The following is a 24676-nucleotide window of genomic DNA, read 5'->3' as shown; positions in this document are numbered from 1 at the left end:
ATATTGTGAACCATATTCTGCAGATCTTTTAGGAGGTAAGCCGCTTGCTTCCCAGAAAAAGATTAAAATAAATGTGGACTGCAGCACAGCAGACAACAGGCTGTTTATCATACCTCTCCGCTGAATATGAACACAGCTGGATGTTCGACAGGATTCTGGTCTCAGTCGGATCACCGTGGGGAACTTTGCACATGAACGCATCATTAACCAAATGTATGGATCCGTCGCACTTCATCGCAAACAAACAAAATGAGCATATGCAGTGATACAAGCTGATCTAAGCCATTAGATCAGGGAGAAGTCTCCAGGCCCTCCCTGCGTCTCTCTGGGGCCGTTCGGTCTAAGTAGATTTTAGTCGGATATTATAAGATTTGACGAGCACAATCATTCACAGTATTTGCAGTTTTATACGATGGCTCATGAGCACGTTTCTACAACATCCTCTTGTCTTTTTATTCTACCTTAGTGTTCAGCCTGTGTCAATGCTTCCACTGGCTTTATTGTATTATGTTGTAATAGTGCTTCCCTTGTTATTATCTGTCACACTGTCCACTAAAAAGACAACAATGAACTGATGAAATATGGCTTTGTTATTTCTATTAAAAATACCTTCACAGTCAGAGGCAGTATTGGCACCCCATCCACAAAGTCTTATAGTGATAGTGATACCCAATAATATATTTTATAGTACTATTTTTCAGCTGCAGTGATGGGGTGGCTCTGGGATAGCGATGTCAGCCTGCCGACTTTAGTCCAGACTGAAATATCTCTACTAAATGGACTGCTATGTAATCTTGTATTCATGATCCCCAAAAGGAAGAAACCTCCACATTTTGGTTTTCATTTGACTTTTTCCTTAAAGCAGATATCAGTGGAATGTTTTTGTTAATATAAGTCCTAAATAGTCCTATTTTCCATCAGCAATCACTTACATGAAGTATTTCAGCCTAAACACGAGTCTCTCCGTCACTCTGCTCTGCTGTAACCCGAGGAGAAAATTTTCCTTGTGGGATACAAGTGTTATCCAATGAGGAGAGAGAACGGCATGAAGGGCTGTGTGTGCAGCCAAGGGATGCGCGTGAATGTGGTGACGTAGCACGAGGACCAATTGATGCCTGACAAGGGCGGGGGCTGCTAACTCATGGTGCGTTCAAAGAAACTCGTACTTTGTGTTTTTCCTTCCTGTGAAGTCATACCAGTTCGATCTGGTACGAGTTCACGGGTCGGAAGTTACGAGTGGCCGTTATAGGGAACTTTCACAGACAACAGGATGGTAAAAACACGAGCTACGGGTTACCTGGAACGCTACCAAGTCGTAGTTGTGACTTGAAGCTGTAACTTACGGTTTCAAAAGCCTGCCTTGAACGCAGCATTAGCCGAAACGGCCGTGAAGCTGATATCTGCTTTAAGTTAAAACCCATGACAACCTCATGGGAAAAGTTTAATGTCTAAACACAGCTATTGGATGGAGTGCCATGAAATTAGGTACACACATCCATTTTCCACTTCAGCATGAATTGTAATAACTTCGGTAATCCGCTTACTTTTCATCTAGCGCCATCATCAGGTCAAAATTTTAATTTGATGTGTGAACAATTACCCTCAAAACTAATGTTATTCCCATCAGTCTCAGCTGTACTTTGTGTTTAGTGCTAATTAGCAAATTTTACTATGCTGACATTAGCATTAAGCTCAAAGCATTGAAGTGTCTAACAGCTACAGAGCCATCAGCATGGCTGTAGACTCTGATTATAGTAATGTTGCTTGTAGGTGTAGGCTGCTGATGTAGCCCCTTAAAACATTACTGGATATGTCCCTTTTCTGTGCAAATGCAGCCACTTCCTTTGTTTTGTGTGTCTAATCACACATCAGTGTTTTGCATACAGGCTGCAGGAGCTTTACATAAACTACATAACTTGGTCAGGTCATATTCACCTCACAGCCTGCAAACTACAAATAAGGGGAAAAAAGAAGAAAACAACTTGAGGTTTTTTTAGAGGTGCTGAAACACGACCGTACAAAGGAAACTCTTGAGGTAACACCTAACCCCAGGTAACGCCACACTTCACTGAGCCAATATGAGCAAATGTGCAAACGGTGCAAAGTGAGGATTTTTTTTTTCTTCAAATGACAATGTGTGTCGAGAGGAGGTTTCCTGTAGTCGGTGCATATAGTGCACAGGGAAGAAGTATTCAAATCCATTACACAAGAGAGCCAACAGCTCTATGCAGTGAAGCCATTGAAGCACATCTTCTCAAGTAAATGTATACATACATAGGCTACATAGGTGTGTGTTTCAGCCTACTCAATATTTAACATTACATATTGGAAAAGGGCTCTAGATATATTTTCAACAGAAGTTATGCTACCCTTTTTGAGTTTGACAGCTAGTGCGTAACTTCTGTCGACCCCTACAGGAACCTTACGTAATTACAAAAACACTACCGACGCTTTTACATTGTCTGGCAGTGGCCCCTGCAGTCATTATATTAGTGTGTGGTGAACATGGATCTATTATAATACATCCATGGTGGTGAATCATGACCAGTGATTGGAAACTACCAGGGCGTCTCCACTTAGCATAGCCTACCTGCTAACGAAGTTACTCTGGCAGCTCCTCGTAGGTAGCATCATCACCTCCGGCTGGATCTCAGCGTCCATGGCGCTGCCTCCGGTTCAGTCAGATTACAATCCACAAAAAGAAAAAAAAAGAAAGAAAAAATACAATCCACTTGTTTTGAATCCGTCCTGGGCGCTTCTTCTGGTTGTCCGCGGTGTTCCCACCTGTTGACATGGATGTATGTTGCTCAGAGACCTGCTGCCCCCTCACCTTGCGCTCCCTAAATCTAGGCTAAACCGCGTCATTTCCGGTGTGCAGCGCGGGAATGTCGCCGGTCAACAGGAAATTCAAAACAACGATTCCGAAAATTAGCGCGAAAGAGATTTGTGGAGCTTATAGTCAGTGTTGTATGTATCTCATCCTTCTTTTTACAGTCTATGATCTCATCTAGTAATGGCAAAAATATTCAATATATATGGTGTAAATTACGCACTACATCTTTAACGAAATGTTAAACCAGAGACGTTCTGAAGTTTAACTTTGGTTAAACTTAACGCATTTGAAAATGCTGTGGATATCTTTCAAACTTTACAGATAGGTTACCTGTATAGCCTTTCTAGCTTCTGAAGTATTGATTTTTAGTTGGTTTCCATACATTAAGTGTAGATGTATCATGATTGTTTTTAGTAACTGGTTGAAGTGGACCAAATCTCATAGCTGGCTGCCAGTATTTTCTTTGTGTTATTCATCTCATTTCATCATGATTTTTATTTTTTAATTCTCTTTGTTAATTGTTCTGTTCATAGAACTTCAGAAAATAGTTATAAATAGCCCACCCACCACAATTAGCAAGATCTCAAAGTGACCCGTCTGCAAAGCTTATTTTCTCTAATCAACAGCCCAAACTTTAAAATCATTAAAAACAAATTACAATGATTAAAACAGTTAGGCTACAAGTAAAACCCAGCAAATTATCACATTTTAGATGCAGGCACAAAGACATAATTGGCATTTTATGTGAATAGTGAATCATCAAAGTAGCTGTCAATTAATTTTCTGGTTAGTGACTCATCTGCTAATTGCCTAAATGTGTTTGTTGGGCTAAATGGACTTGTTGGGCACCTCAGCACAGCCGTCTACTGTATCTTCTCTGTCAAATGAATGCAGGGATGGAATGTGACTCATTCTTGATTAAATCTTTACACAATTTACAAAGAAGGATGTGTTACTGGAACAAAACATTCTTTGCTCAGTAAGCCTCTCCCAGAAAAATAAGGGTTTGTGTGACGGATCTTAGAATTGATTTAATGGGAATAACATATTTTCACAGTTTCCAAAGTCACCATGACATAACTATTGCACAACTGGAATGGGGCTCTGGAGATAAAATGTTAACCTTTTTTTTTTTAATCAAGAGGAAACGGCGCCCTCTGGTGTTTCTCTACATCATCAAAACATTAATTCTCATAAGGAAACAGTGCAATAAATTCACACAGGACAACAATCCTTAATTATTCTTTTAGTAGTGGTGTAGTTGAATTGTCGGCGGTGTCTGCGAGGTGCCTCAAACAGTCTTGAGTGCTGCATTTGCTCAGAAATTTCTCTCGACACACAATTTACACTGTTCGAGAAAATAGACTTACGTAGAAAACACATGTCTACTGCAGGTCTGTGCCTTCTTTCATGGTCAGGAAATACCCTTTTCACGGTGCTTAAGAATTAAGCACCAAAGCATCTGAATTGGTCTTTCATATGAGAATATTTAAATGTCATAAATTTTAGGCGTTTTTCATATCTTTTTTAATCCCATTTTAACCACTGCTTATGAAGGTTAAGATACCCATCCTAATGCTAAACATAGAAATCGTAGGTAGCTGAATGAGTCTGAGTGAAGGGACAGTAAGACAGCTGGGATTTATATTTTTAATGGTTTGCTTGACACTGTCATCAAACCTGTCACACAAACAAGATTTGAAATGTTTTATTTTAATAGAATTTAGGACAACCAAATATGTAAAATAAAAAAAAGAAAACCAACAGCAAAAGTGAAATTCCATTCACTAGTTTTTTTGTTTTTTCTTTAAAAAAATATCAGCCTTTCCCCTTGTTCACAAACCGTTTTCAAAACCGGGACAAACAGAAATAAGATGATAAATTCCAAGAACCTGGAAGGCCATTTACATTTGTTGGCAATTATAAATATAGTGGTTTGAACAGGGTCTCAAATAGCTCACATGGAAAGAGTGTACATACAGTTTACACGACAGTAGGACACTCGGCACTGCCTGTATCAACTTTTATTAATGTAGAAAACCAGGATCCTTATTTACTGATTCAAATCAATGTGTTTATGACAAGGAAATATATACATTCAGCCAGCTCTAATAGTCTCTGGAGTATGGCGTCTGTCCCCCTTAGCTCGTGATGATTGTCTATTCAGGGGCATAATTGTGAGAATATGTGTAGTCCGAGTAGTAATCCTGTGCTCCCCCCCTGCCTCCTGGGTAACCCCACGAACAGGGTCCTTCCCCCCGTTCATGTCCTCGTCCTCCTGGCCGAGGCCAAAGCCCCGGTGGGATTCCCCTCCCTCGATAGCCCCCTAAAGAACCAGGACCCATAGCACCCCGCATAGGCCCGTGGTCCATATGTCCCGGGATGCCGCCTATACTCCCGTATCCCACACCACACATTGGATGTGGAGGCAGCTTAGGTCTGACTACGGAGCCCCCCCTGGTGGCCACTGTGGAAATGCCCACAGCTGGTCCAAGGTTGTCAGAGCAATTCACCTGAGTCCTGCTACCTTGACTGCCGGGGGTGCTGCCTCCGAGCGTTACCCCGGTCTTAGGGAGCCCACTCGGGTCCAGCAGCCCCACACCATGGCCACTTCCAGTCTCACAAGCGCTGGTCCCTGCAGTGCCCCACACCCCCTCCCCTGGTCCGCTGAGTGTCCTGTCGTGCTGCGTGGGAGTCCCACTAGCATTTTTGGGAATGCCAGCAATGTACCCTGGCTGGGCTGTGTCACTGTGGTCTGTGAAAGGGGGGAGGGGGTGGTGGTGGGTGAGCAAAGAGTTCTCGGCGGCCCCTGCTCCTCCGGTGTCCGAGCCGTACGTATGACCCAGCATCATGAGGTGAGGCGGAGGCGGGGGCTTGACCTCCAAAGGAAGGGAAGCCAGGTTGGCTAGCGGTCCCGGAGTGGCCATGATGGGGGGAGTTGGGACTGTGGCAGAGGCCGTAGCCGGGGGCCGATACTCCTGCTCCTGGGTGCTGCTGCAGGGCGAGGCTGGGTAGGCCGGGGAGGCCGCGTAGCTGGAGGAGCCGGTGTAGGATGACCACGAGGCCGAAGGACACAGGAAGCTCTGGTGCGGATTGACGGGAAAACCTCCTGGTGACAAGCTGCCGATGTCTGAGGAGCTTATGCCTATCTGGTTGGTGGCTTTGAACTGAGAGATGGCCGTTTTGAAAGCACTGTATTCAGACAGCGTTGGAGTTCTCTCGGGGGTGACCTGCTGGTCGGGGAGCGGAGGGCGAAACTCCTCCATATCGGGCGGGGGCGGCTGCGGGGGCTTTTCCTTCACAACGCTCGCGTTCTGCTCCGAGGGATCTGCTATGGTGGGTGGCTCACCATCATCAGAGTCTAATGACATGTCCTCCTCTTCCACACACTCATCATTCACTACTGAAAGAGCAGGGGAGGGCAGAGAGGGAGAGAAATGGAAAAGCGGAGAGGAAGATATTATCAGCAGATGTGTTAGAGATGCATTAACACCATCAAATGTGGTTAAAAAAAACAGTGCTGATAGTACAAACGTCTTTAACGGTAAGATAACTGTATAGGACAAAAGGCAATTTAGCAAAGCAATTTCATTACAGCAAAATGACATGAAATCCAGGCTACTCACCAGTAGAGGGCGGTGTTGGAAGCTCATTCTGATTAATGGAGCCGATCAGACTGTGGAAACCGCTCATGACATCATCAATGCTCGCTATCACTATTCCATTTCTGGAGTATTGAAGGAACATCTCAAATGGCCTCTCTGTAGAAACACACCACAACAACAAACACTTTTATTTGTCTATCATTTATTTTATTGTATTCTTTTTTCCTTATGTCAGACCACCGGTGATTACATTAACCTAATAACGATGGGGATGATGATGATGATGATGATACCTGTGAGGAAGATAAGGTGCCGCTGCTGCGTGTGCTGAGCTTGGAGTTTGATCAAGCACTCCAGGTCCGGAGCCTGTCGAGACTGCGTGTCACACTCGTGATAGGGGAGGAACTCCACCAGGTGCTTCTTCTGATAGACTGTCAGAAGGTTCAGCAGCCCCATGGCGTTGGTGTTTAACCTTTAAGAAAACAGCAAACATTAGATACACACAATTTTTGGTTTAAGAACACTTTGCTGCTTTTAACAGCCCCAACATCCTTTTTTAGCATGATTTACAATGTTGTTTTTAATGTTTGTCTTTAATGTTTTTACAAGCCTGTCAAAGAAGAATTTCTGTAACTCGTGACAGACAATAAAGTTTGTTTATCTATCTATTAGGGCTGGACGATTATTGCAAAAATCATAATCACGATTATTTTGGTCAATATTGAAATCACGATTATTTACACGTTTATGCGCGCGCGGGGGGGGGGGGGGGGGTGGGGGGGGGACTATGCAGGATTTATAGCTTGACCATGCTACATTATTTCCTTAAATAAACAGTGCCAATGTGTGTTTAAGGTTTTTAAGTTTATAATTTTAAATATTTATTCAAAATTAATTTAAAACTTTTTTTTAGGTTTTATGATCCAGCAGCAGAAACTATACAGGATGTTTAGCTTAACTTTTCTACATTTTTACCTTGAATAAACAGATTTGGAGTAATTGTCATGGTTTAAGTTATTAAGAGGGAGAATGGAGGCTCTCTGCGACGTGTGTGTCGCTTATTGCGTCTCTGGGATGAAATCCAACCTGGGAAGATCAGAGCCTCCGCCCCGCTGCGCTGTCCCAACTCTCGTCACAAGCGCATCCCATAACTTTTTTTTTCTTCTTTTTTTGACGCGCGCCATAAGTGATCTCTTGTTTATGACAGATTAAACTACACAAATACACGTCGTAACATCGTATAACGTTATCCGCCGCTCTACAGATTGCTTCCTTGCCGGCTTTGTAAACATATGCACATGTAGCCTACGGGCCGGGGGAGGAGGAGGAGGGTTGTTGTTGTGCGGCCGCTTTGAGGAGACGAGCGAGTGTTTTAAATTATTATTTCCCGTTCATTCGTCCTGAGCGGTGGCCGCTGCTCTCTCTTCACTGGCGCTGATTTTTAAACGCCGCCGTCAACACACGAGTGGACTCGTCCACAGCATTAACTGAGAGAGGAGTGCAGTGCAGGCGCGGGGGCGAAAGCGCGCATGTGTGTTTTTCAGAATAAAACACCAATAGACAAAAAAAGAATTGTTTTTCTTCGATTACAGTGTTTTTATGATCGTGAGAAGCCAAAATCGTAATCACGATCAAAATTCGATTAATCGTCCAGCCCTACTATCTATCTATCTATCTATCTATCTATCTATCTATCTATCTATCTATCTATCTATCTATCTATCTATCTATCTATCTATCTATCTTATTTGTATTTTGGGGAAAGCTCTTCATCAGATACTGACCTCCCCAGCTCTTTTAACTTCTTCTGGGACTTGCAGTGCACCTTCCACTGCCAGGGGTGTTCAGGTGTGCTCTGCTCCTCCAAGAACTTCAGCAGCCCTTGCAACCGATCTGGATGAAAAAAAAAAGCAATGCACACTCTGAAGTTTTCCGCAACTGATGTATTTCCATGAACTTGTAAAGTTCCAACAAAGAAAAGTAAAAAACTTACCCTGTGTGATGAGTTCAGGGTTTAGGACAAACTCGTCAGACACCATGAAGCCTCCAGACACAAAGAGCTCATTATAAGTGTGGTTCTTGACATCGTCGAGACTGTCCACTCCAGCGAAACTCACTGAAGGTAACTTCTTCAAAGACACCAGAGCCGGGATCTGTCAGGTCAAAAGATTTATTTTTTTATAAACTTCTATCAGTTTTTGTTCAAATCAGAAATGAAATTATATTTTAGGTCATAAATATATCTGGCACAACATGCAAATAACATTTTCCATTCAAATAATTAGACTCAGCAACCAGATGAAAAAATATACCCTGTAGCAAATAGAAAAATTCAATTAAGATGTCATTATTTCACAGCCTGGCTCAGCTGGAGCCAAGAAACCTGAACTGCAGATTGGAGGTGAGACTGTGAAGACGAGGGTGACGGGGGGTGATCCTACCTTGTGCACATGTGCAGCGATGTCCTCGTTCTGAATGATGATGAGGAGCTTATCTAAACTACCGCTGTTTTCCAGAAACGTCTGCGGGCTGCACTCGCTGTTGCCAAGACTTTTCAAGTACTCCTTTGTGCCAGAGAGGAGAGACGTAATTGTTAGAGACAGACAGACGAATGTGTCCTACGCCCGTACTCGACTGACTGACTGATTGACAGATACAGAGAGCACTGAGACATGGGAACATGGTGACAAAGAGGAGCCAGTGTAGCGTTTCACATTTCTCACTGTCGAACTGTACATGCACTGAGTCTGCCTGTGCAATAGACTGCTGCAGAAAAAAAGTGTGATCCAGAATAAGTCTTCAGATGAAAATGACAAAAAAAAAGGATGCACAACTACACTTTGAGGTCATTTTTAAACAATCTGATCTTTTGAAAATTATTTATCAGGTGATGATCAAATAAAATTGTGAGTTCCAGTTTCTAAAAGGCACCTTTTAAATGCTAATTAGGGCTGCCACAATCATGTTTTTTTTGCCGCCGATATTGTTGCAGGTCATAATTGAGTGACATTGGCCAATTCATGCCCGATACTGATCATTTTTGGCAGCAATTATAGATGGTGTATGTAATATGAGACACACACACTTTGTAAAGGCTGACATGTTTTGTTTTAGTCACTTGTTGCACGATAAGACTCCACAGCACACTGTGCCTCTCTTAGCTGTAGACACCAGAGTATTAAGCACAGGTGATCAATTTAAGGTGGTTGCTCACATGAACCATTAATTCTAATCTACCCATCATGCATTTTTAATGAATATCGGACGATAATGATGAGCAGCCTTTCGATTGCAGCATCCCTAATGTGAGTTTTTACTTCAAAAAAAAAAAAAAAAAAAAAATCCAAATTACACACATCATTTAGGTTTCTGGGAAAGTACAAAGGACATTTTCACTCTGGTATATTATAAACTAAATAATTAATTGTAACAAGATCTACGTTCAGGGGCACAAAGGGACCGTTCACTGTACCTTTATCTCCTTGCAAACAGTGCTCTCTTCCCCATCTTCTCCAGAGTAGATGTAGAATTTGACTGTGTTCTTGGTGACGTCCTTAAAGATCTCTACCAGGCTGCTGAAAACCTCAGGCTTCAGCTGACCGATGAGGCTGCCAGCAAGCAAGCCAGACCCGCTGCCCGAAGCGGCCCCTGGGTTTTGGGCCCCCGCTTCTGGAGAGCCTGGTGTGACTTGAGAGGGAGAATACATCTCTCCCCCCAAATCTGTTGGTGCAGATTCTGTTTTAACCTTTGCCGACGCAGAGTCTTTGACGGTGCCCGCTTTGCCACCCTGAGACGAGGCGGTGGTCTTTGAGAGGGAGGGCTCTGTTTTAGTTTTGGAAGTCTGGGTGAGGGCTGGGGGTGGTTTTGAAAGATTAGACGTTGTCGCCGGGGGAGGTGGCGACGTGACCTTGAAGGGAGCAGGTGGGGCTGGGATCAGCTTGTCCATCTTCTCACATAGTGCTTTGACATGCCCCTGGACGGGGACGGGGGAGACGTAGGGGACGACAAAGTTCGAGAAGCAGCTGTTTGGCAGCCAGCAGTGGCGCGGGGGCAACCGTGGTGGGAGCTGCGAGGTATAGCAGATTTGGTGAGTCTGCATGATGTTTTTAATGTTAGAGGTGAGGCTGTGAATCTCCTGGTTCAGTATGGTGTCCAGGCTGATGGAGGGCCTGAAGGGAACTTCCTCTGCGGCCGGTACCGCGGGTGGCGCGGCCTCCTTTTTGACTTCCACCACGACGACTGCGGGGGGCTCCGGCTCCGGGCGACTCTCCGCCACGATCGCGGCCTCCGGCTCTGGCTCAGGCTCCGGCTTCGGCTCAGGAAAAGGTTGCGTTTTGTCTGGAGGGGGAAGCAGACATGAAACATGTCACAGTGATGCCCAAATCTAAATGTGGCTTCAAGGGTTAGGGTCTGTGTGAACCGACTGCTTTGAGCTACCTTCATTGACGGGGACAACCCAGCTTGGGTTATCTGAGGTGTGAGCTGGCTCCAACGGAGAGCCTGCGCTGAATGGGCTACCAGGGCTACAGTCCATGTCCTCCTGCACAGATAAAGCACTCGTGGTTATTTTTAGATCTGTTGAATGCATGATAAAATATTCCAAAACAACAACCCTCACCTCTGTGTAGTTTGTTTGTGCTGCTGGCTCATTTTGCTTCCTTAGATCTGGGTCAGACACAGACGGCTCCCCCCTGCCAGAACCTGTCGACGGCTCTCCGTGGTTCGGCTGCACCGCCATTGAACCCTGAGCCACGGCTTTGTTCAGAGTGGCCAGGAGGATCTTGAGGAGACGTTGGGTCTCGTTGACCGTGGACGAGTTGGCGTTGCCGCGGGCCCTCAGATCAGTGTCGTAGATGCCCATGCTTTCCATTACGGCTGTCAGATTGTCACTCTGAACACCTTCATCTCCCATCTCACCTGCTTGGGCCCCTAGTAGGTTTAGACAAACATCACATACACACAATTATTTTTGATGCATATAGCCCTTTAAAAGATTAAACTAACATTTACAGGGATTGTGAAAAGATACATGTTTCAACGAATCTGAAGTTAAAACGGTGATAATGGAGTAAAACCACCTTTCTTCAGGTTCTAGTGTTGTGCACTGGCGCTGGCATGAGTTGTTTATTTATGTAAACAATCGCAGTGGGACTTAATTCAGGTTTAAATCAAAGCACTATTATGGTTAAGGTGTTTTTTTTTAGCTGCTGAATCAATGCAGACTCATCAGACTCTGTTGCAAAAGAGGATTTCAGAGGAATTAACTTTCAAGGCACTGGGTGAAACCCCTTGTAAAATAAAAATTGAACAACGCTATTCAAAATTAAGTTACTCCATCACATGCAGCGCTCCCTCACCTCGGCTGGGTTCCCCGTTGGTGAGCGGGTCTGTGCGGTGGTGTTTGTTGATCCCTCCCCTCTCGTCTCCCTCGAACTTCCTCTTCAAACTGTTGACGTCCCAGGCCCCGTCCTCGCCCCGTTCCTTCCCGGGTTCCTTTATTAGTGCTTTTTTGTGGAGCTGAATCAGCTTCAGCAGCTGCTTCATTTTGTCTTTATCATATTCATTCTGGGACAGTCGTAACCTCTGGGGCTGAGGCTGGGACTCGTTGTGGGGCTTGGGCTGCAACTGTGCTCCATTTGAGTGAGCCAGCCCTTGCCTCCGCCTGCTGCTGTCTGGCAGTGATTTCTCCTGGGCGAGCCTCTCCTGCGCCGGCCTCTCCTGGGGTAATCTTTCTGGAGCTCTCTCTGCCCTGTCCGAGCCCCTGTCCGAGCCGCCCCAGTCAGAAACAGGGCTGTATTCCACTGGGGCCGGGGCGGAGGCGGGTGTGGGTACGGGTAAGGGCACGGGTATGGGCACTGGCACGGGCATGGGTGCAGGGTTGCGTATTCTCTCAAAGATGTCCTTTGCCTTGTTCAGAGGTAACATGTAGTTGGCGGGGCTGTGAACGTAAGAGCGCAGCACGCCCTCCATGTTAAACTTGGGTCTGGGAACCGGGTTGGTCCGTTCGTCCACGTTATATTTGTAGTCGGGCAGGATGAACGGCCGCACCGTGCCCGCGTCCATGCGCGTTAGGTATTCGGTGGCCTGCCGCTCCACACCGGAGCTCAGGTCCTTGCCCGGGTTGGGACGCAGCTTGAACAGGGCATAGTGCAGCGCGGGGACGAAGGGCTCCATGGAGGAAAGGATAGCGGGCTGGGGCTCCACGGTCAGCGGCTCTGGCTCAAACAGTCTGGACGCTGAAATTGAGGACACAAACCGGTGTCAAGACGTCTATTGGCAGAATAAGTTCATTTCACCTTCTTTGAAACGCTTTTCTGACCGGTGGTCGAATCCAGATTGTGAAAATGATGAAATTCAGGTTTTAAAAAAAGCATTGAGAGATCGTGAATAATACTTACAATACTTGACAACCATCCTTGACTCCTGAAAGATGAATAATGCTTGAAGGGTCTTTTCAGCACGCCCCCGCCGCTCTAGAAAACAAACGGCACATTTTTAGACTTTAAACTCTCACTGGAGGCAACAGGTAGGTGTTCTGACTGACACAACTATGAACTATGAGAGGAAAGTGAAGAAAAACGCATCTTGGTACCTTTGGTCTCAACCATCTGAGCTGAGGACAACAGGAAGAGAAAGCCTCTGTCAAACAGGGACTTCACCAGCACCTGAATGAGGAGAGCAGACGCTGCAGTCAGAAACAGTACCACAGTTTAACAGACGTTTTCTCTTACACAAAATCCACTTTAATTACTTCAAGTGATGGAAAACTGTAACACTTCTTTCTCTGAGAGATTTTTGCAACGAGCAGCCACAGAGAAGCTTGTTGTCTGAATACTGGACACCACTGAGTTTATTTGATGTTGACAACTTGTGCATCGATTCAGTATCTTTTCAGGAATTTCACGCATGATCACCTGGTCGCCAAGTCAGAGCTACAGGGTGTGACTCACCATCCTGTCTCTCTCCAGTTTGCTGACCAGCGCTGCCAGGCTGCCACTGGTCGGCTTGCCTTTTCCATCCACCACCTCAAACAGGCTGCAGAACATCCCACACTTCATCACTACGGACAGAGAACAGCAAGTTTGAATACAAAGTGTGTCCATAACTCATCTGTGCTCATTTCCTCTATGCTCAGTTTAATCAGAAATAATGCAAACGCTCATTTATAACTTCAATGGGTTTGCTAAGTTAGGTTTTTTTGTGATGCATAATGCATCACATGCATTTAGAACAGCTTTAGATATTGAAGTAATGCTTTACCGCCCACGTGCCCAGGGCATATTTCCACCATTTTATCACCAGATAATATACATGTGGTCTGAACTGACCTTCCCGTGATATTCTGTACGTGTCCCAGGAAAAGAGCACCGAGGGAATCTTTCGCTTCACCTGCTCCAGCTGCATGCCCCGACTCACCTCCAGCTTCTCAGGCCTGCAGGGGGAAAGGCAAGGACAATTATACGAGAGCAAATCACAAAACATTGGAGGGGGAAAAAAAACAACCATTATTATTATCTGGTTATTGCACAAGTGGATTATAATCTCTTCTCCTATATAATATCTAGTGTTAAAGTTCAACATATAAAAAGGCCTATTGTGGCAAAATATGCGTAATGATTAACAGAGGAAGTTCTTTTACCACTGTGGATGTTTTCTGGAGATACACAAAACTGTGCGAGAGAGTCAAAGTTTATGTTAACTCACAGTTTGAAAGGAAGGTAGGGGCGCGTAGAGGATCGTAAACAGATGGGGAACAACTCCTGACCCTTGTTGACCAGTGGACCACTCCACACAGTGTAGCTGGTCTTCCCTGTAATCGAGTAAACAGCACAAGCAACCGGTTAGAGAGAATATGGTTCATAACACTTTGTGACATACACTCCTTTATTACACTGTTTTTTTTTATCATTTGCATTTGATGGGATCATTTTGGGGGTGCAGCTCCTTAAGTGCACTGTGTAGCTGTGTGTGCCGGTCAAGGTGTGTTCAATTTAAAGCAAGTGATTGCAACTGTAAAAGTCTTTATACCACACAAATGTGACACTAACTTAAAACACATCAACACATGTCTATCAAATATGTGATATTAAAACGTGCTTTACCTCTACTTCCTTCAGGGGAAATAGTGTTAAATCTGTTAAGGAGAGAAACAAGAAGTTTGTTTATAAACATTGAACACAGCGGGGACCGTGTGTACATGTCACAATATCATCATCATCATCATCATCCGCCTGAACACGGCTAGTGAGTTTCCTGCAGGAATACGTACCTGTGTGCAGTCATAGGAGTTGCAGCAGCCTCTTTGCCTTTGTACTGAAAGGAAACCACAGCGTAGGGGCAGATGTGCCGTGGCCGCGGTTTGATTTCATCAAATGCAAACTCAAAAAAATATTGCTGGAAGACAAACAAACACAAGCATTTTCAAAACGTTACTTTTTGTAGAGACATACGAAACATCGAAGGTATGAATGATGAAGGAGCAGCGCTTACCTGCGTCAGCTCAAAAGCCCTGTAAGACAGCAAAGACGTGACCCTGTTGGCACTTTTGGACAAGTGACAGTCAAACTTGGGAGTGGGCTCTATTGCATTCTTAGGCATGTTCTCATGGATGTGCTTTATTCGTCCCTGAAAGACAAAACAGAGCAGCTTGCTAAAAGTCCCACAAGGATCAGAAATATGTCAATATCACAGTGGATAAGATAAGGATCAGAGTGGATAAAGAATGGTAGCCGTACCCTCATAACTTTAAAAACGATCATGTCTCCGAACGAGCCCACTTCAAAAGGATTGATTTGTAACAAATCTGAATATTTGGAGAGATAAACACCTACAATGACAGAAATAGCTGAATTAGAGGAAAAGCACAGTGATCACACGTCTTCAAAAAGCATTCAGATGTGACATTCAAACTCTTTAACTCCTGAAAACTATATATCAACTGACATTTTTCAGATAAAACGCAGTGTGTATTCCTTGAGCAGGCACTCAGTTGTGGAAAAACATCTTAATATATTGATGCATGTGTATTCCCAGCTGTTGATAAATTATGTTTGTGCAGGATTCAGCTCTAATTTCATCAGGTGAAAAAGACTCAAACATCCCCAGATGCAGATGTTAAAATGAATCCATGAAAAAGAGGAAATTAATCAGGCTGATAAAGCTCACAGCATCATCATGAGAGCAGCATTTTAAAAAAAAAAGACATCCATCCTGTCTGCTTCCATTCAGAGTCAAGTCTTCTCTAAAGGCAACAGCAATGTGCGAGAGACCAACTTACCCACTGACGGATTTCCTAGTGTAGTAATCCTGGAGTGTCCGACAGACAGACCCTTCTCACAAATCCACTGAAGCTACACACAAGAGAACAAATAAAGCTCAGAATGATCTTTAAAAAAAATTCACAACTTGTCCATCATCTTTTACGTGAGGCTTTGCGGACGGGCTAACCTTGGATTTGTCGGGATATAGGAAGCAGTACGACTCCGTCAGCTCGTGTTCGGCCCGCCCCTCCTGCTTCATTTCTCTCCGCTTCTCAATGAACTGGTGCACAAAGAGAGAAGACAGTAAATAATCAAATCAATAAGTCTCAGTATTTAGATGCACGGGTAGCGGTAGAGTGTGGAACTCGAAAGATCACATGCTGAAGACATTTTTATTACAGCCTGCCCTCAGCATGTGGTCTTTTTCTTTTGCAAGAGCAGCTGTGAAGGCAGCTAATTATGATTTTGCTATATTCTGTTTCAACCTACAAAAAAAAAAAAAAGGTCTCCATGAATAAAACGGGAGCAACTGAAATACTCGTGCCGACACTGTGGGGTGCAAAAGGACGGCGACCAACCTCTTTCTCCAGCAGTTCATTGTGGATGAGCCTGGCCTTGCAGTACGAGAAGGCTCCCCGCGATGATGCGTCCAGGTAAAACGAGGAGATGGTCTTCACCAGATCCTCAAACTCCCGGCTGTCGGGGGGCAGAAACTGGTACAAGCCTGCACACACACAGAGGTGAATAAATCAGTGGGTTAGTACACAGCATCTGCAGCTCACAACCTGTGTGTATGTGCAAAGTTTAACTTTCAGCAGCCAGCCACATCAAACGCTTCTATCATTTGTCAGGTAAACAATATACGGTCCTTTCTTTCCATGTTCTTGTATAAAAGACATCAGGTAGGGGGGGAAGTGATGTCAACTGAACACTTGCAGGGAAGAAATGGATGTTTTTACAGATCAGTGGAGTTGCAATGTAACCAGCAGCATCCTACGCCAAACTTATTTCTCACTTGTTGAAACGTTCTCCGGGAAAAGCAATGAGACAGTAGGATTGGAAATACACTGATCAGCAACAGCATCTGACCACCGCACAGGTGACCGAGCCGTGCATCTGCCTTTATTTACATCAGACTTATCATGTCTATCAAAACATATGCAAAGAGGCGAAACCGCCATGACAGGCGACCTGGATGGAGCATCACTCGCAACACGCAGCTGAACAGCTCTCGTGTGAAGCCAAAGGATGAAGACTTTTTTAGACACGACAACAGCGTGCATACTGCACACAGTCAAATCTGTCTGACAGATTTTTCAAAACATGGGTAATAAGACACTGTATGCACTAGATTCTGGGCCTGCTGGAGGTAAAGTTGGCCACATACTGTAAAGCACGGCTGCTTATAAGAGTCTCTTGAGTGATACATCCACTGACTTCATGTCTACTTTGTATTTAAAACACATAGCTGATGTTTCATTGCCAAGTCTGTGATAAGCACTGTGCATCCAACACTTTGCTGAGGATACTTCCACCTCGCTGAAAGGAAGGGGGGGGGGGGGGCAGTAAAGGAGGGTTCATGGGGTTATGCTCTGTGCTGTGTTGCAAAGCAAAGTGCTCTGTAGTACCAGTGTCAAAGGAGGGTGGGGGGTGGAGGGGGGGCAGCCCTTAGTTGGCATAGATGGTGGCCTTACAAATGTCATGGTATGGTGAAAACGTTTCATTTAGACGGGTGGGGTGGAGATACCCATGCCCTTCACTGAGGTCAATGAAGACACCCACATGTTGTCAAAGTGATGGCTGCAACGCACTCGTAGCTCCAGCATTCAACCACCATGAAACAGGTGAAGAAAGGGGGTAACCAGGTGTGTTTAAAAAAAAACAAAAAACGGGCAGTCCTCATAAAAAAAGAAGAGAGAAAGAAAAAGTGCCGCTTTCAAGGCGCCTGCACCCACAGGAACCGTATAGCTGCCTCTCTCTCGCTGCTGCTCGCTGGGAACTTGAGATGCCTGAGCTACCCTCCAAAGCTAACGTTATGTCTGCTAAAACAACTCCCGCTAACATCCATCCACGGAGAGAGTATCCGTGCGCGATGATGCTCGTCAAGCTCGGAGCTAAAAACAATAATACTAATGAAACACCCCCCCTGAACATTTCCCTTAATAAACTCTTATAAAACTAGCCCAAGACCTGCCAGCTAGTTAGCAGGCTAGCAACATGCAGCAGCAGCAGCAGCAGCAGCAGCATTATGAAAGACAGTGGCAGGCTCTGTTCAAAATAGCAGCGATATGGCACCACCTTTCCGTTCGCGTATCTTCCTCGGGATTTGGAAATTTCTCCGTGGCAGCTCTTCGCTCGGTCTCTGGCCCGTCAAAGGAGAGCTGCTGAAGCTCCGGGCGTCCGTCTGCGCGCTCCTCCGCCGCTCAGGGGCTTCTTGTTCGGGCATTACACTGCCGTCTCCACATCCAGCCTGATCGCCATTTTGGTTGGCTGTGGCCGAGGTGGCGGCTGAATTCTTCGGGGGCTCGCCGCCGTCGGGGTGGCCGTCGCCCGTCTCTGTACAGTCCGTGTCCTTTTTCCCCACCGCGCCGGGGTTCAGGGCCATTTTCGGGCACCGTGCACGTCTTACGGGCAATGTAGCTGTAACGATTACGGCGCCGCTTCACACACACACACTCTCCTCCTCACCCAACCTCCGCCATTGTGAAAATGACGTACACGTTCTTCTCCACCACTGCAAAACGCTGCCGTCACTATGTTTACATACGAGGGAATCCGCGCCACCTAGCGGCTGAGCGTGGTACTACTTATTCATTTATTTATTTATTTATTAAAGCTGGGATAGGCAGGATTTATTTTAGAAACAAAATATTAACTTTTCTTTTTAAAGAGGAACTATGCAGGATTTGTAGCTTAAAGGGACAACGAGGAGTTTCTATTCGGTTATAAAAAAGTCTCACGTTAATGTGGATGAATCTCCGCTACCCACACTTGTTAATGGGCCCATTTTCGATAAATATATCGTTCTGTCTCTATGGTTATTTTGTTATTATTAGTGGTGGCGGAGATGCTGGTCGAGCCGACCAGCGTTTTTTACTTTCAGTTTCGCAACGAGTCATGAGAATAACGCAGCTGAATCGCCGTTTATGGTCGGAACTACGACGGTATGTGAACCTCTTTGAACCTCTGACTTTAATTCTTGATGAATGAAAACATGAGTCCGTCTTGCGCCAGTCAAAAGAATTTTACGGTGCGCGTGGAGGCTCATAAATGTAGTGTGAAAACGCTTCGCTTTTCCAAAACTCCTCGTTGTCCCTTTAACTATGCTACATTTTTAAACAGCGTTAAAGACGAACTATGCAGGATTTGTAGCTTAACTATGCTACATTTTTACCTTAAAGGAGCATTATCGCAAATACAGCAGTAATAGCAATAAAACAAACTGAAATATGCAATAAAGGTCGAGGGGAGCCATAACTATATGTATACAAAATATAGCCAACAGTCTGTGGAGCAAATGCAGGATGCTACGTCCATATTTTTTACAGTCTATGCAGATGCGCTGCACCACCGGCCCCATCTAGTGGCCGAACAAAGAATTGTAATTTGCGATAATGCTTTTGAGTAATTGTGATGGTTTAATAAATGGCTTGACTTGTTGCAGGGAGGAGGGTCTCTTCATTCCACGTGCCTGTCACTTTGCGTCTCTTGGCTGACAACCAACCTTGCAAGATCGGGGCCGCTTCCCCGGTGTCCCATTTCTCTTCTCTGCGGCACCATGACACAAACATGCCCCATAACCGGTATTCTCTTGTTTATTACAGATCAAACTACACACATGTGTCGTAACATCGTATATGATAACGTTATCTACTGCTCTATTGATTGATTTCTGGCCAGCTTCGTTGTAAACAAATGCACATGGCCGGGAGGAGGGTTAGCAAAACAGACAAAAAGCAACCAGACTTGCATAGTTCCTCTTAAAGAAAATGTTTACTTTTCAGCTAGCCTATCAGTAAGAAAAAGTCTGCGTGTTTGGGGCGATCACAGTCTTTCTGTAGCAGCCTGAAAAGCTTACAGCTCCCAGTATCTTTGTTCAATCAAATCTATTTTGGGGTTGGGGGTTTCCTGATTGGTTGAGGGGCTGGCCCTACTCTGTTGGGGGCCCCTACTCGGTCCTCCCGGTTTGTTAGGACAGAGTAGGGCCGGCCCTTCAACAAATCAGGAACCCCCAGACCAATAGATTTGATTGGTCAAAGACACTGGGAGCTGTAGGCTTGTTTTCAAAACAAATCCTGCCTACCCCATCTTTAATTTGCACAATATTATAGAATTAAGCAAGCAAAAATAATTAAAATACAATAAACAGGATGTGCAGGTAAGAAGAAACCCGGAAAGGTTTATAAAGGAAATCTCACCTCAGTAATGTGAAAACAAAAAATAAAAGACCACAAACATAACAAGCAAACATAGAAACATAAAATTAAAAAGCGAGAGTAACTCAAAAATCACATATAGAACACAGCTTAACATATGAGTGAGGATGCAAGTGAATGTGTGTGTGAGTGTGTCACTGAACTGATGGAGAGGTGAGTGGTGAAGGTAGTGAGTGAGTGACAGTGAACACAACACAAATGTAGGCTGCTGCAGTGTTTAAATCCTGCTGCAAATAACATGATTATACATAATTATATTACATTTTAATTACATTTTATTTTACACCACAGTGAGATGGCAAGTGACCTACAGTTAGCCTACCACATGGAAATCCCACAGTTGCAATACTCTATTCAACCACCAGGGGAAGGCAAAGAGGCAGAGTTTCTTCTTTTCCTCCATGTCACAACAAAGAATAATGATTTGTGCAGTTCTAAATGTTATTTTTGGTGTATTTAGGCTATATGATATTGCATTTATATGTACTGAATACTTACAATAAAAGTGTAAAATGACAACACCTATTTAAATACTTTTTCCCCCCAAAAAAATGTTTCTTTAGGACCTATTTATAACAGTATTTTTCTTAACATACTGTAGGTGTCAGTGTGGCTGTTTTATTTTTATACAAATGATATTGCATGACTTAATGTGTGCATAAAACACACACACACAAACAATGCAAATGAGCGACCGTCTTTGTCCCTCTGACTGAGACAACTGTGAATGTGTTTTCACTCTGACACCATGCTGCCCCTGCTGTAAACATCAAACTCCTTGAAGCGTAGGTAATCTTTAAGCCTGGGAGGAAGAGGAAGGAAGTTGATGAAGACCGGGGATCTCAAGCGCAGGCGAGTGAGATGCTGCCTAATCTGCAACCGACAGAGGTGCTTCAAGCTCCTTACATTTCCTGGGTGTGAACAAAATCAGTAAGGTCGATGAATACCCTAATCATTAAAACATCAGTACACTTTTAGAGGTCGTGAGAGTTCTTCTTACCTTGAATTTGACAGATCTCTGGCCACTGTTTCTGCACTTCCAAAGTCTCCTTAAGTTTTGTGCAGAAGGAGACGTGGTCGGTGTAGTCGAGCATGATTCGCACCACCTGAGCAGATAAGTGCTTAAGCCAGGACACGGTTATCACCTCACAGAACTGAAGGACACAAAAAGAGAGACATGGCTGTTAAATATACAACAACTATTACATATTTAAATATCACTTTTTCTCTCAGACAAGCTTTGTCTCACCACCATGTCTTTGATGACTGAGTTCGACCATGTACCATGGGAACTGTCACCATAAGGGCAGTCAAAGCAGCGCTTAACATCATATCCATGGTTCAGGATCATTCTCAGCATGACCTCATCTTTCAAGGCGTACTGCAGTGCTGATGGGAAATGAGTGGTGTTGACTCGGGAGTAGTAGTTTACATTTGCCCCAAACTTCAGCAATAGGTTGATCAGTTCGTAGTTGCCCTGTCTAAGAGCCAGCTGCAAACAGCTGATTGGATCCTGGTTCACCATTGCTCCAGCTTCTAATAGCAAGCGGGCGCACTGAAGATCATTGTTGGACACTGCAAAGAAGAGGGCAGACCTGCGATCGTCGTCATAGCCGCGCCGCACCCTTGGGTGAAGCATGAAGTTTGGATCATGGCCGGCTTTGAGTAGTATCTCCAAGCACTGGGGATGTCCCCCAGCAGCTGCAGAATGGAGAGGGCTCATCCCACTTTCCTTAACAGCATCCAGTCCAGTCACTGGGATGAGGTGCTCCAGTGCCCTGTCAAAGGGGAGTTCTTATTTAACAACATGACACTGGTTCAAACTCGATTTGAAAAGTGGGAATGTTGTCACAGAGATAGTCCTCACAGCCGGTGTCCATGGTAGGCCACACGGTGAATTGGCAGGTGCCCACTGTAAAGAGGTATATTTGGATCTGCTCCATGGTCCAGCAGTAAGGAGATCACATCAGGGTTTCCTGAGGCTGCTGCATCAAACAAGACAGTGCCTGAATCTGATTCACACCACACATTGGCTCCTGCAAAATGAATTGAGATAATATGAGTGTATAGGTGAATACCTTTATCCATAGAGCTTTTACCAACTGTGGAAAGCCCAAAAGCAAATAGTTTAAGGTGAATTAATAGAACAAAACTTTTGAAATCATTGGCACAGATTAAACCACCATAGATACCTTTCTGTAATAGCACCTCAACCACATTCAAATGTCCATTCTGTGCAGCCAGAGCCAGTGGGGTTTTCTTTTTGATGTCACAGGCATTTGGGTTGGCACCAGACTCCAGGAGCAGATAGACAAAGTTCTCCAGCCCTAGAAAGGAGCACTCATGTAGAGCTGTCCTGTTCAGTGGTCCTGTCTGGTCTACACTGGCATTGTAGCGAAGCAGGAGTGTGGCCAGGTCATACTGGTCATTCAGAATAACTAAGGAATATGGAGAATTAGAGAAAAACAATGAAGTTAAATTCAGTTTAAGGTTCTGCAAATGATGTGCATTTGACATTCAGATGGATTTGAAATCAGATACCTGCCACTAATGGAGAATCCTGCTCATCGTTTTGGAGATCCGGGTCACAGCCGTTCTGTAACAGGAATGTGGCGTTCTCTCTGAGTCCATGGACCACAGCGAGAAACAGGGGCGTCTCACCCTTGAGAGTGCGACAGTGGGTTGCACCTGGAGGTGACGCTAGAACCCAAACACCAACATCAATATTTAAAAATGAAGAGTCCTTGTGATGACCGATTACGGCCACATGACATGTGCAATAACTTTACTACCTGAGAATATAATCTCTAGTATCCTTTTATTCTGATGCACCGCAGCCTCGTGCAGGGGGATCCATCCTCGTTCATCAACTCTAAAAAAAGTTTCAGGTTGCAATACCAGTCTGTCCAGTGCACTCTCGTCACCTGTATGTGAGCACATGGTATCATATCATATCATATCATATCATATCATATCATATCATATCATATCATATCATATCATATCATATCAAAACTTATAGCAATGTTATAGATCATGTAAATCTGAGTTTACAGCTTACCCTCCTTGATTGCTTTAAAAATCTCATCAGGATCTTCACTGGGTTTCAGGTCACTATGAAAAAACACTTACATAAGATTCATGATTTATATAAAGATACATTTATTACTGAGTGGTCAGAGACTTACCTTGGATTCAATCCTTTGAGTTTTCTATATTGAATGAGACTTTGTTCAATTATATATTGCGTCGCTTCATCCTCATCCAAGTCGTCATCGTCAGATTGATAAAAGTCATCCTCTGTCTCTGTGTTCATCTGAAATTCACAAGGAGTTGCTCCAAGGGACACACAGCCAGGAAGTAAACAAGATTATGAAATGTGGTACCTGAAAACTCACACATCAGTTAAAGCCCTGTACATTGCTGACAGGGAAAAGTGAAAAGTAAACCTCAGCAGCGCAGCTATGCCGGTAAGCAGCAGTCAGTCTTGTTCCTGTTGTTGAATTAGATGTCACAATGTGTTTAGATTTATCACATATAAAAATTCAAATGAGATATCTTATTTTGTCCTGTATCTGCACAGAATTATGCCATATTTGTCTTTCAGCATTTCTGTAGTCAAGCTTATAAACAACTGCTGGTATCATTTCACAGCTCTGTTTAAACTGCAGAGGAAAAAGCGTAAAGAAAAGGCACAGCATTACAAGCCCTATGAAACACCCTGGGAATTCAACATCACATGTACACTCAACAGCTACAAATTAGGTCCAACAGGTTAATCACTACTACAGCAGCTGCTGCTTTCAAGCTTCACACTAATCAGTTTTTTTCTAAATGCTAAATGCATAATTTATTCTCCGTCTGGTGGTTACCTTCAGTCAAATGGCAGTGCTCCCTCAGTAGTTTTAACAACTCTGTAGCCAGTGGGGCTTCTCTGTGTCCACACATACTGGAGATATTTATATCTTGTCTACTATAAATATCAGATCACGGGGTCTTCGCTTTGACCCACTGAACACTGCTCCATGCTTTACCTCATGTGCAAGTACTCTCATAACATAGTTCAGGCCATTCTTTGAAAACAACACTCCGCTCAATCGCTTTTGCTATGACCCTTGCTCTAATTTACTTTTCATCAATCTGATACCTCAAATTGTTTTATTACTTTAAGTACTGATCCTGAGAGTGCCCTAATTTAAATTAGCATAAGTTACTGGAAGTACAACTTCCTATATGAAATTCAGTTTCTTATTGTTGTAGTGTAGTGTTTTCTTTGCTACAGCACTGTATTGTCTTTGTATGATTACAGTTAGTGCAGATCATAGTGCATGTGGGCACACAGGGACTAACAGGTAAAGGTACAGTATGTACAGAATATTTACACTGGCAGCATATATAAGAAAGGTCATCAAGCTTTCATAGCACCTCCAGTACTACAACCTCAAGGTTTCTTGTTACCAGTTGCTCTGGTTCTCATTACAAGCCATGTTTTTAATTTTAGAAAGACATTTTTACGTATGGCTTGTGACTACATTACTGTTG

The 24676-nt window shown here is 44.2% G+C and overlaps 2 protein-coding genes across 4 annotated transcripts; both read right to left on the bottom strand.

Annotated features, from left to right (window-relative positions):
• Positions 1-4487: 4487 nt before the first annotated feature.
• Positions 4488-18390, bottom strand: tasorb (transcription activation suppressor b). 2 transcript variants are annotated; one of them, XM_083976264.1, is made up of 23 exons: positions 17997-18390; positions 16277-16422; positions 15886-15978; positions 15716-15788; positions 15174-15265; positions 14929-15063; positions 14708-14832; positions 14541-14572; positions 14143-14248; positions 13767-13870; positions 13389-13498; positions 13031-13103; positions 12837-12911; positions 11796-12674; positions 11057-11367; positions 10876-10978; positions 9911-10776; positions 8880-9002; positions 8432-8591; positions 8223-8331; positions 6732-6910; positions 6460-6594; positions 4488-6236 (listed from the first exon to the last, which is right to left on the bottom strand). In XM_083976264.1, the coding sequence occupies exons 1-23, from the start codon at positions 18301-18303 to the stop codon at positions 4993-4995; spliced, it is 5580 nt and encodes a 1859-aa protein (XP_083832390.1). In that variant the 5' UTR covers positions 18304-18390; the 3' UTR covers positions 4488-4992. The 2 variants fall into 2 exon arrangements, with proteins under 2 accessions (XP_083832390.1, XP_083832391.1); XM_083976265.1 differs by having other exon boundaries at positions 4488-6233.
• A 1727-nt stretch (positions 18391-20117) lies between these two features.
• On the bottom strand, positions 20118-24054 carry asb14b (ankyrin repeat and SOCS box containing 14b). Of its 2 annotated transcripts, none has more exons than XM_083976279.1 (10): positions 24007-24054; positions 23323-23520; positions 23196-23248; positions 22927-23058; positions 22676-22834; positions 22327-22572; positions 22002-22170; positions 21384-21912; positions 21135-21288; positions 20118-21045 (listed from the first exon to the last, which is right to left on the bottom strand). In XM_083976279.1, the coding sequence occupies exons 2-10, from the start codon at positions 23448-23450 to the stop codon at positions 20870-20872; spliced, it is 1746 nt and encodes a 581-aa protein (XP_083832405.1). In that variant the 5' UTR covers positions 23451-23520; positions 24007-24054; the 3' UTR covers positions 20118-20869. The 2 variants fall into 2 exon arrangements, with proteins under 2 accessions (XP_083832405.1, XP_083832406.1); XM_083976280.1 differs by having other exon boundaries at positions 21387-21912.
• Between the last annotated feature and the right edge of the window lie 622 nt (positions 24055-24676).

The sequence above is a fragment of the Trachurus trachurus genome, assembly GCF_905171665.1.
Source record: "Trachurus trachurus genome assembly, chromosome: 7".
Classification (NCBI taxonomy): domain Eukaryota; kingdom Metazoa; phylum Chordata; class Actinopteri; order Carangiformes; family Carangidae; genus Trachurus; species Trachurus trachurus.
Note: the sequence above shows the minus strand (reverse complement) of the source record. Positions and strands in the feature narration are given on the sequence as shown.